This window comes from Pristiophorus japonicus, chromosome 15 (genome assembly GCF_044704955.1).
Source record: "Pristiophorus japonicus isolate sPriJap1 chromosome 15, sPriJap1.hap1, whole genome shotgun sequence".
NCBI classification, from domain to species: Eukaryota; Metazoa; Chordata; class Chondrichthyes; family Pristiophoridae; genus Pristiophorus; species Pristiophorus japonicus.
This window is the reverse complement of record NC_091991.1, coordinates 139,502,447-139,514,967: the sequence shown is the minus strand read 5'-3', so window position 1 is coordinate 139,514,967 and position 12,521 is coordinate 139,502,447. Positions and strand designations below refer to the sequence as shown.

The following is a 12,521-nucleotide window of genomic DNA, read 5'->3' as shown; positions in this document are numbered from 1 at the left end:
AGGTATGGATCTGTATAGAATAAAAGGGGCCAAGTGTTTGGCCCGAAACCATTCAAATAATCTCAACTATGAACCACAACATTCCTTCACCGGATTCATGAAGACCCAAGATTGTACCATTTTAGTGCTCGAACAGTAAACACCAACAAGAAGGAAAAGCAGACCTTACATGTCTGGCTTCTATCTTTGCAATTTCCATTCTTGTTCGGGACTCATCCATGTTTTCTTCATGGAGTTTTCGTTTACATTGCTCCACTTCTCTGTTGGATGAAAAAAAATACTATAACTACCAGCAAATCCCCACACACTAGAACCTGTCCTAGTAATCTACTGCAAGAGTTTACTTCCGATCACCAGGGCAGCAAAACGGCTTTGATTTTGGTAGGGTCCCAAGTCAATGAGGTCAAAGATCCAGGGCCCTTCCTGCGTACTCTTACCATAATGCCACCGGGAGTGTATTAAGACACTTCAGGTGGAGATTCTACATGAGCTTGTAAAGGTAGCAAAGCCCCTACCCACTACTTGCAAGATTAGCTATGTAAGGTGAGGTCGGATCAAGGACTCCTAATGCAAGGAGTTCACAAAATCTGAGCCTCCTATCAGCTGGCACATCATCGGCAGTAGTACGCCAGGCCGATCAGGAACCCGAGTGTCCAGGTTAGGGTTATGGCTTGGACCCGTGAAGATTTTACTCTGCCGCTTTTCTGGAAATTTTTTTTTTAAAATGCTCCCTTAAAAAGGGATCAGAGGAGTTGTCACTTTACACATCACTGGTTGTGAACCACCTGCTCTTAATCTGGCACAGTACGGTGCAGCTTGTGGCTTTCAGAGCAACAGGCAGGCAACCTAGCTAAAACCCCTCCGTGATCTCACCCTTCCCACATCTCTGCAGTTTGTGGCCTTCAGAGGAAAAGGCAGGCAACCTAGTTTAAACCCCTCATGACCTCACTCTTCCCATCTCTGTAACCTCCTCCAGCACCACAACCCTAACAGACCCCCCCACCCCACCAAAATATATTGCCTTATGCATTCTCTCTCCATTTCTGCCATCATTAGCTGCCATGACTTCAGCCACCTAGACCCAACGCTCTGGAATTCTCTTCCTAAACCCCTTCACCCCCTCTCCTCCTGCAAGACCTTCTTCAAAACTGACCCAAGTTTTTGCTCACCCTTCCTAATATCACTTTTTTCAGCTGTCTCTATTTTTGTCTGATTATGTCTGTGAAGTGTCTTGGGAAGTACTTTCTACATTAACTAGAAACATAGAAAATAGGTGCAGGAGTAGGCCATTCGGCCCTTCGAGCCTGCACCGCCATTCAATAAGATCATGGCTGATCATTACCTCAGTACCCCTTTCCTGCTTTCTCTCCATACCCCTTGATTCCCTTAGCCGTAAGGCCATATCGAACTCCCTCTTGAATATATCCAATGAACTGGCATCAACAACTCTCTGCGGCAGGGAATTCCATAGGTTAACAACTCTGAGTGAAGAAGTTTCTCCTCATTTCAGTCCTAAATGGCCTACCCCTTATCCTAAGACTATGCCCCCTGGTTCTGGACTTCCCCAACATCGGGAACATTCTTCCCGTCAGAATCTTATACCTTTCTATGAGATCCCCTCTCATCCTTCTAAACTCCAGTGAATAAAGGCCCAGTTAATCCAGTCTCTCCTCATATGACAGTCCAGCCATCCCTGGAATCAGTCTGGTGAACCTTCGCTGCACTCCCTCAATAGCAAAAACGTCCTTCCTCAGATTAGGAGACCAAAACTGAACACAATATTCCAGGTGAGGCCTCACTAAGGCCCTGTACAACTGCTGTAAGACCTCCCTGCTCCTGTACTCAAATCCCTTAGCTATGAAGGCCAACATACCATTTGCCTTCTTCACCACCTGCTGTACCCGCATGCCCACTTTCAGTGACTGATGAACTATGACACCCAGGTCTCGTTGCACCTCCCCTTTTCCTAGTCTGTCGCCATCCAGATCATATTCTGCCTTCGCATTTTTGCCGCCAAAATGGATAACCTCACATTTATCCACATTATACTGCATCTGCCATGCATTTGCCCACTCACCTAACCTGTCGAAGTCATCCTGCAGCCTCTTAGCGTCCTCCTCACAGCTCACACCGCCACCCAGTTTAGTGTCATCCGCAAACTTGGAGCTATTACATTAACGATTTAGATGAAGGAGTTGAGTGTATGTTGTAAAGAGCTGGGGTCCCAGCACTGAACCCTGCGGCACTCCACTAGTCACTGCTTGCCATTCTGAAAAGGATCCCTTTATCCCAACTCTCTGCTTCCTGTCTGCCAACCAGTTCTCTATCCACGTCAGTACATTACCCCCAATACCAGCGCTTTGGTTTTGCACACCAATCTCTTGTGTGGGACCTTGTCAAAAGCCTTTTGAAAGTGCAAATACACCACATCCACTGGTTCTCCCTTGTCCACTCTGCTAGTTACATCCTCAAAAAATTCCAGAAGATTTGTCAAGCATGATTTCCCTTTCATAAATCCATGCTGAATTGGTCCGATCCTGTTACTGCTTTCCAAATGCGCTGCTATTTCATCCTTAATGATTGAATCCAACATTTTCCCCACTACTGATGTCAGGCTAACCGGTCTATAATTACCCGTTTTCTCTCTCCCTCCTTTTTTAAAAAGTGGTGTTCCATTAGCTACCCTCCAGTCCATAGGAACTGATCTAGAGTCGATAGACTGTTGGAAAATGATCACCAATGCATCCACTATTTCTAGGGCCACTTCCTTAAGTACTCTGGGATGCAGACTATCAGGCCCCGGGGATTTATCGGCCTTCAATCCCATCAATTTCCCCAACACAATTTCCCGCCTAATAAGGATATCCTTCAGTTCCTCCTTCTCACTAGACCTACTGTCCCCTAGTACAATCGGAAGGTTATTTGTGTCTTCCTTCGTGAAGACAGAAGCGAAGTATTTGTTCAATTGGTCTGCCATTTCTTTGTTCCCCATTATAAATTCACCTGAATCCGGCTGCAAGGGACCTACGTTTGTCTTCACTAATCTTTTTCTCTTCACATATTTATAGAAGCTTTTGCAGTCAGTTTTTATGTTTCCTGCAAGCTTCCTCTCGTACTCTATTTTCCCCCTCTTAATTAAACCCTTAGTCTTCCTCTGTTGAATTCTAAATTTCTCCCAGTCCTCAGGTTTGTTGCTTTTTCTAGCCAAATTATATGCCTCTTTCTTGGCTTTAACACTATCCTTAATTTCCCTTGTTAGCCATGGTTGAGCCACCTTCCCCATTATACTTTTACTCCAGACAGGGATGAAAATTGCTAAAGTTCATCCATGTGATCTTTAAATGTTTGCCATTGCTTATCCACAGTCAACCCTTTAAGTATCCTTTGCCAGTCTATTCTAGCCAATTCACGCCTCATAACGTCGAAGTTACCTTTCCTTAAGTTCAGGACCCTAGTTTCTGAATTAACTGTGTCACTCTCCATCTTAATAAAGAATTCCACCATATTATGGTCACTCTTCCCCAAGGGGCCTCGCACAACAAGATTGCTAATTAGTCCCTTCTCATTACAGATCACCCAATCTAGGATGGCCTGCTCTCTAGTTGGTTCCTTGACATATTGGTCTAGAAAACCATCCCTAATACACTCCAGGAAATCCTCCTCTACCGCATTGCTACCAGTTTGGTTAGCCCAATCAATATGTAAATTAAAGTCGCCCATGATAACTGCTGTACCTTTATTGCACACATCCCTTATTTCTTGTTTGATGCTGTCCACAACCTCATTACTACTGTTTGGTGGTCTGTACACAACTCCCACTAGCGTTTTCTGCCCTTTGGAATTTCGCAGCTCCACCCATACCGATTCCACATCATCCAAGCTAATGTCCCTCCTTACATTAATTTCTTCTTTAACCAGCAACGCCACACCGCCTCCTTTTCCTTTCTGTCTATCCTTCCTAAATGCTGAATATCCTTGAGTTCCCAGCCTTGGTCACCCTGGAGCCATGTCTCCATGATGCCAATTACATCATATCCATTAACTGCTATCTGCGCAGTTAATTCGTCCACCTTATTCCGAATACCCCTCACACTGAGGCACAAAGCCTTCAGGCTTGTTTTTTTAACACTTTGCCCCTTTAGAATTTTGCTGTAATGTGGCCTTTTTTGTTTTTTGCCTTGGGTTTCTCAGTCCTCCACTTTTACTATTCTCCTTTCTATCTTTTGCTTCTGACTCCATTTTATTTCCCTCTGTCTCCCTGCATAGGTTCCCATCCTCCTGCCATATTAGTTTAACTCCTCCCCAACAGCACTAGCAAACACTCCTCCTGGGACATTGGTTCCGGTCCTGCCCAGGTGCAGACCATCCGGTTTGTACTGGTCCCACCTCCCCCAGTACCAGTTCCAATGCCCCAGAAATTTGAATCCCTCCCTTCCTCACCACTGCTCAAGCCACGTATTCATCAGAGCTATCCTGCAATTCCTACTCTGACTAGCACGTGGCACTGGTAGCAATCCTGAGATTACTACTTTTGAGGTCCTACTTTTTAATTTAACTCCTAACTCCCTAAATTCATCTCATCGGACCTCATCCCGTTTTTTACCTATATCGTTAGAACCTATATGCACCACGACAACTGGCTGTTCACCCTCCCTTTTCAGAATGTTCTGCACCCGCTCCGAGACATCCTTGACCCTTGCACCAGGGAGGAAACATACCATCCTGGAGTCTCGGTTGCGGCCGCAGAAACACCCATCTATTCCCCTTACAATTGAATCCCCTATCACTATCGCTCTCCCACTCTTTTTCCTGCCCTCCTGTGCAGCAGAGCCAGCCACGGTGACATGAACTTGGCTGCTGCTGCTCTCCCCTGATGAGTCATCCCCCTCAACAGTACTCAAAGCAGTGTATCTGTTTTGCAGGGGGAATTACCACAGGGGATCCCTGCACTACCTTCCTTGCACTGCTCTTCCTGCTGGTCTTCCATTCCCTATCTGGCTGTGGACTCTTTACCTGCGGTAAACCAACGCACTAAATGTGCTATTCACATCATTCTCAACATCGTGCATGCTCCAGAGTGAATCCACCCGCAGTCCAGTTCCGCAATGAGGTCTGTCAGGAGCTGGAGATGGATACACTTCCCGCACACATAGTCATCAGGACCGGAAGCGTCCCTGACTTCCCACATGGTACAGGAGGAGCATAACACATGTCCGAGCTCTCCTGTAAGGTGCTATATAGATACATGTTGTTGAGTTGCTTAAACAAGGTACAATGATATGATCTACTAGTGCAAGTACATTCCCGGCAACAATTCATAGTGCATAAGGCACCAACAGAATGTGTGGAATTAATACCAAAAGAGCAGTAGGAAACCTAACTGAAATCTTAGAAATCTGAAGGGAAAAAAACAAAATGCTGTTAGTGTGAATTTGAATCGCACATGGTTGTGGTCTGGTAGCAATGGTACGATTGAAATAAAATGCCTACCATTAATCTGCAAATCACATCAATCAAATGCAGTTTGGGATTGCCGAGATGGATACTTCCACTGGCTGTAGGTTAATACTACGGTATTGTAGTGGCATGCCTTTGGCAGCAGAATTGCTTATCTGATTTCATCGCAAACAATCTGAGGAACGTGTTGCATAGGAAGTGGAATTGTCACAAAGTGCTATATTTGGGGTTATCAGTGTAGAGCAAGCTTTTCCATGCATGGAACCACCAACGTACCTGCCCTGAGAGTGCACACTGCTGGCAACAGGTGGTAAAAGTGTTGTACTGCATCCCACCCCCTTCCCAGTAATATCCCTAACAGTGTGCATAAAATTTAGCATGCTTTTTCAAAATATTTAGAAATTAAGCCTATTTAGTTGTTCTATGGCCTGTGAACTGAGGCACTCAAAATTAACCACTACATACCTTTCCTTTTCTGAGAGGATCAGTTTGGTGAGGTAGTCATGGAGGTCATTTTCCTGCTGAATTCTTCGGTCTTCAATGCTGTTCCATCGCTTCTTCTTCGCTATCCTCAGAGCACTTGGAATGTCATCCCCAAAATTCAGCCTTTGTTCTTTTGCTAAATTATAAGCTGAAAAAAGGGAGTTTGTATACAAGCTATAAAAACAGAAAGCAACAAATTACCTTAACTTCCCAAGAATGAGCAGGGCTTAAATAAGGGCAGCCATTACTTAACAGATTTTACATTTTTCATACTTTAACATACTATGAACTAAGGAACTGAATCCAACTTTACTAAGATAAAGGTCTGTTCAGAACAACTACTCTGTGACCAACAGCATCTCACCCCATGATCTCTTTAATTTTCATCAAGAACAACAGCCCGTTAAAGATCACTCAATATCCCCTTTAAAATCTCAGGAACAGAATTTACAAGTGTGTCAATTTAGAAGGGTTTTAAAAAAAATTGTAACCTAACAATAGTGTCTCAAATTGAATACTTGCAGAATGGTTACAAGTTCCTCCTCTTTTCTATTCACTTACCCTTTCATATGGGCTCATGCCATGGAATATCTAAATAAGGAAAAAATCAGTGCACATTTACGCACGCAACATATACGCACCTATGTACTTTAAAAAAAAAACATATTTAGTAAATCTCTTCACCAGCCCAACAATGATGTGGCTCCATATGTCGACCAGATTACAGCACCAGTGTCTTGGCATAAATATGACTTTTTCTAAGCTTGTACAGAACACCCAACTGTCGGTGAAAAAGGATTTGCAAAGATAATAAATTTAACCCTTAAACCACTTGTGCTACTTGGCACAGTGACCTAATTTAAAGCTTCAGTTCACACACACAGACACATACACACACACACATGCACACAGAGGCAGATACAACTCTATTACACTAAGAATAGTATTAAAGTTTCCAAAGTAATTTCATTATAAAATGTTTAAAGTTTACTTCCATTTTATTAGATTTTGCTCTGTATTTTCTTTGCTTCAACATTTGTTTTAAATCTTACATCATTTTTTTTTTAAAACGTATTTGTTTTTCTCTCTCATCATTCCACACTCATTCCTGGACCTGGGAACTGACTGGTTGGAAAATTGGTCTTTGAAACCATTTTCCAACTAATCAGGGGATTAACATTTGACTTGGTCACATCACTGAGTGACATGTCTTTGGAACTACCCTTCACGAGTGCAAAAGGTCCTGATGAGGTAACTTGCCAGTGGCCCTGAGGAGTGCTCATAGTGAAGTAAGTTATGCTTTCATTCCTTTCTTATTCTCATCTACCAGACTGATGGGATAAAGGTCTCTCCTCTCGGAGCGTAGCTATTAGGTCCTTTATGAAATTATTTAGAAGCAATCTCAACACGGCTCCATTAAGCAATTAACCATAAATCAAAATTACACACATCTGGTAGTGTCATTCAGAGACACCCACTGATGGTTGGGATAGAAAATGTCATGGTGGTGTATTAGAGTTGGTCTTCTGAGGATGAGCACATTGCTGAGACAGATCACAACGAGCCCTACACTGCAGCTAGCCTGTACAATACCTGATCTTGGAAATGCTGGACATTGGCGTGATAAAGTGTTTCACTCCCCAACACTGATATCCTTATCCTTGTTGAGCACAGCTAACAGACTGCAAATATCTCAAGCAGAACTGAGTTTTGATTATCTTACTTAATCAAAGGACACAGTAGAAATATTCATTACAAAAAGCCAATGTACTTATATAAAAGTCTTAAGTGCAACAGTGGAGGCCCAATTAATTTAAAAATGTAGTTTTAAGGAAGCATTGGTATGTTCTTGCATTGTGGAAAGCTAATCTCAAGAAAATAAATGGAAATCACTTTCTAAGGTCATTGCAGCACTTAAATGGCAAACATAAAAAGTTTCATTGAAAACTTTAAAGCACTGAAATTGTTGCTAGGTCAACAATCAAGGACACAGATTCAAGTCACATGACCAGCTCTTTACAGTGGCACGATTTGCACCCGTAATCATCCACATGCTGAGTTCCCAATCTCTAGCAGCTCTTAACCATAGGACTACAAAGATTAGCTCCCTCATTATTTTTATTGACTCAGTTCAGTAAACACTTGTGCAATGATTGGCTATGAAGACCAAAAGCAGGACCCCTGACCTCGCTGCAGGTTGCCGATAGCTTCATCATAATTTTCCATTTCCAGTTGGCACTGTCCCAGAAAGAAGTGGGCTTTGACAGACTGGCTGTCTAACTCCAGGGCATGTTTACAGTCTGCCACGGCCTTGTCAAACTGCTGCATCTTCACATAACACAGAGCTCTGTTTGTGTAGTACACAGCCACAGATGGGTTACGGTTCTGAAAAACAAAGCCAAGACATGGAAGCAAATATGAGGTAAACTGGAAAGTTACAGCTCCAATTTGCAAACTAAACAGTACCAAAAAATGAAATCAGTGCTTCACACAGAAAGATCATTATATTATAATAAAAGACAGTGAATTCCCTTGAAATCTTAATCAGAAATCACCGATTACCAGGTTCTACCATTTCACATGTTGCTTTTTCAGGCAATGGCAGAAAGTATAATTTTTTTTAAATCAAAGCATAGGAAAATGTTGTATGGGTAACAAAGGATTAGACGGCAATCTAGGTTCCAATGACTGACAAGCTGGTGTCTTACAGCATCGTGGAACCCCCTCCAAATCATTGGGTCCCAGATCAGTATGTTTTCTCTGAATTTTTGTTTTGGGAAAGGAGAAGAAAGAAAAATGGTATGGGAAAGAAGCCTTTTTTACCTGGGTTCAAGATTCCTTCCTGTGTGGCTTATAAATGAAAACCTTCCATTTCCATCCAGGAATTTTCTGTCAAGAATGCATTCTTTTTAGATATATCCCAGGAATTTGACCCAATCATCCAATGATGTCGTCTCTTGACAGCATTGAAAATTTGTAAAGATAATTTCCCAAAGTGCTTGACTGTTGTAAAATGTGCAAGAAAAGTCATGGCATTAGGAAACAGGCTGATAACCTGAGTCCCATGTGTAATTCTATTTTGATGGAGTTTCAAAGAAGTTAGTGAGAAGAAGTTTACAATCGGATCCTTCCCGATGACATTGTTCTGGAGTGACAAAGTCAATCCAAGGACTGAAGTCTACAACCACTGGGCATCTGTACTAGACATGATACAACCTGAAATTCTTGAAAAATACGTTAGGCTCCAGTAAACAGATGTCTTCTACTGACCTGTCACAATCTGCTATGTTATAAAGGAAGAGATGTATACACTCACTGATGCCCCTGTGTCAGCCCCTGTCACAATCATTTGTGCTTTAGAACTGCTAGGCAGATACAGGCTAGGACCAGATATTGTGTTGGACATTCATTGTGATATCAAAAATTCCAATCGAATCCCATTCATGTAGTCATTGGGATAAGTCTAGATTTATATTTCCTTTAGTATTTTAGTAGTGCTGCAAGTATCTGAGACTATACCCGATAACAGTAGGATGGCTCAAGCACAATAATCCCAACATTCATAAAAAGGAACAATGCATAAGTCAGGAAATTATACAACTGGTCTATCAACAACAACTTGCATTTATATAGCGCCTTTGACATAGTAAAAGGTCTCAAGGCATATCACAGGAGCAATTATCAAACACAATTTGACACCGAGCCACACAAGGAGATTTTAGGGCAGATGATCAAAAGCTTGGTCAAAGACGTAAGTTTTAAGGAACATCTTAAAGAAGGTGAGAGAGGTGGAAAGGTTTAGGGAGGGAATACCAGAGCTTAGGGCCAAGGCAGCTGAAGACACGGCTGTCAATGGTGGAGCGAAGAAAATCAGAGATGATCAAGGGCCCAAAATTGGAGGAGCGCAAAGATCTCGGAGGGTTGTAGGGAAATGCTTAGAAGAATTTTATATGACACCATTAATGTTCATTTAGAATGTATAGTACAAGATATACAAGGATTGGTCCCACAAATTTACACATACAGTTGCTTTTACGTCCATAAAAAGTAGTTTTTAGTATATATAAATTCAAAAGTAGATGTATAGCTCAAAGATGGCAGTGTATTAAAGCACTGAGGTATTAGAAGAGAATGCTAAGAGGAGATTTAAGAGAGGCGTTCAAAATAATGAATGGTTTTAATAGAGTAAATAAGGAGAAACTGTTTCCAATGGCAGGAGGGTCAGTAACCCCAGGACCCAGATTTAAGGTCATTGGCAAAGGAACTAGAGGCGATTTAAGGAGGCATTTTTTTTACACAAATTGTTGTGATCTGGATTGTATTGCCTGAAAGGGTGGTGGAAGCAGATTCAATAGCACCATTCAAAAATAGAACTGGATTAATACTTGGATAAAATTTAACAGGGCTATAGGGAAACACAGGGCAGTTGGATTGATGAGATAATTCTACCAAAGAGCCGTCACAGGCACAATGGGCCAAATGGCCTCCTTCTGTGCTGTATCATTCTATGATTCTAAGTGTTAAACCTTCCAAAGGAGGTCAGTCTGAGTTTCCAACAGTTACTGTATAAATCCAACCTAAAATTGGCAAGTGACCAGTAACAAGTGCATGTATTATACTTGGATCATCATAGGGCATTTGCTAAGGTTCTGTATCCATGGCTACCCATGCTCATCATGTGAAACCATCTCAGATATTCTCCAAAATGTTTAATTTAAAAAAAAGTTCAAATGGACAGGACCTGATTCCATCTTTCAGACATCTTCCCTCTCCTTCCTCTGCTGCCACCCCCCCTCCCCTCCCCTCCCCAGATATCAACTTCCCGTTTAGCAGACTGATCATAAATTGAAGACATAATTAAAGTTAGGACGCGACTACTACCAATGAGCCAGAAGTAGTTGCGCATGCACAGTTCTAGTGGGATTTTTTTTAAGCTTCCTGTTGGTTGTCATAGTTTTGAAATAGGCCAACAAGGTATAGAATTGGGTGAAGCCCATTTGCACAAAGATCTGGCAACAAATGTTTCTTAGAATTGGAAAGATGGAACAGAATAAAGATCTGTGGGTGATTATTAATCATTCACTAAATGCATGTCGGCAATACATAATCACTATCAGAAAGGCTACTCAAACCCTGGCAAACAATGCAAGGGCATTTGACTAGATACAGAAAAGTTTTTTTTAAAACCCTATATAATCAATCAGCAAGGACAGATTTATAGTATTGCTTGGCGTTTTGAGCACATTATCTTCAAAAAAGACAGTGAGGTCAAGTTTCGGGTCGCGCCTAGAACAGCGCAGCCCCGCAAGCCACGTCTGATTTCCGCGCTCAAAACCACGCCGAAAACTTACTTCGGTATTCTCCACTCTCTCAGGTCGATCCAGGCCCTTGGCACAGCGCAGCACAAGCTGAGGGGGGCGGAGCCAGGTCCTGGCGCTGAAAACAGTGCCGGGACCTCTGCACATGCGCGCTAAAGTGTGCGTGCATGTGCAGTAGCTCCAGGCGCCCGAAACTGTATGGGAGGGGCCCGAAGCACGCAGCCCCTAGCCCTGGCCGAATGGGCTCACTGGGGTGGCGAAGATCGGACTGCACCTCCCTCGAGCTGCTGCTCTGGCTCCTCCACCTCCCCCCCAGTTCAGCTCCCGCCCCCGCACTCTCCCCCCTCCCCCCCACCCCCAGCTCCCGCCCCCGCACTCTCCCCCCTCCCCCCCACCCCTAGCTCCCGCTCTCTCCCGCACCCACCCACCCCCCCCAGCTCCCGCTCTCTCCCGCACCCACCCACCCCCCCCAGCTCCCGAAGTCTTCGGCCCGGCTTCTTCTCGTCGGCTGGGCCCGTTCAGCCTCCCCCCTCTCCTCTCCTCTCCCTCCTCGCTGTCAGAAACACAGAGACACTGACAGAGAGAGAGACACTGACAAAGACAGAGAGACACACACACTGGGGGGGTCCCTGTCCCAGCACGCTGTTGGAGAGCTCTCGGTGCTGCAGTCGGTGAGTAAAAACTTAATTTTTTATTTATTGATTTTTTAATTTTTTTCATTTTTTTGTTTGATTTATTGATTAATTTATTTATCATTTATTATTGATGATAGCTCTTTATTTGTAAAAGTGATGTGTTTCATGTTTGTAAACTTCCCTTCCCCCACCCCCCCATCTCTCTTCCTTACACCTGATTTTCTAAGTGTAGGCAAGGTTTTTCTGAGTGTACAAAAATCTACACTTACTCCATTCTAAGTTCGTTTGGAGTAAATTTTCACTGCCTAAACTTGCAAAAGGTGTAAGTGGCCGGACACTCCCCATTCGGAAAAAAATATCTGTTCTAAAATGAAACTGTTCTAACTGACTAGAACTGGAGCAAACTAAATGCCGAGCATTGCAATTTCTAAGATACTCCATTCTAAACTAGTTGCTCCAAAAAATAGGAGCAACTCAGGCCAAAATTTGACCCCATTGATGTTTTGGAGAGAATTCTCAAAAGAATAACAAGGATGATCCCAGTACTCAAATGATTATGATGATAATGTGGCAGAATTTATTTCCTTGGAGAAAAGACTGAGAAGATATGATCCAGGTCTTTAAAATG

The 12,521-nt window shown here is 43.0% G+C and overlaps 1 protein-coding gene across 2 annotated transcripts in view; it reads right to left on the bottom strand.

The window, feature by feature from the left end:
- The window catches only part of stub1 (STIP1 homology and U-Box containing protein 1), a 38,633-nt gene that overhangs the window by 11,498 nt on the left and 14,614 nt on the right, over positions 1-12,521 (bottom strand). For both annotated transcript variants that reach the window (XM_070901008.1, XM_070901007.1), the window contains 3 exons: positions 8,127-8,325; positions 5,923-6,088; positions 170-260 (listed from right to left, as the gene is read on the bottom strand). In XM_070901008.1, the coding sequence (XP_070757109.1) occupies positions 170-260; positions 5,923-6,088; positions 8,127-8,325 (456 nt within the window). The remainder of the gene's footprint in view (positions 1-169; positions 261-5,922; positions 6,089-8,126; positions 8,326-12,521) is intronic.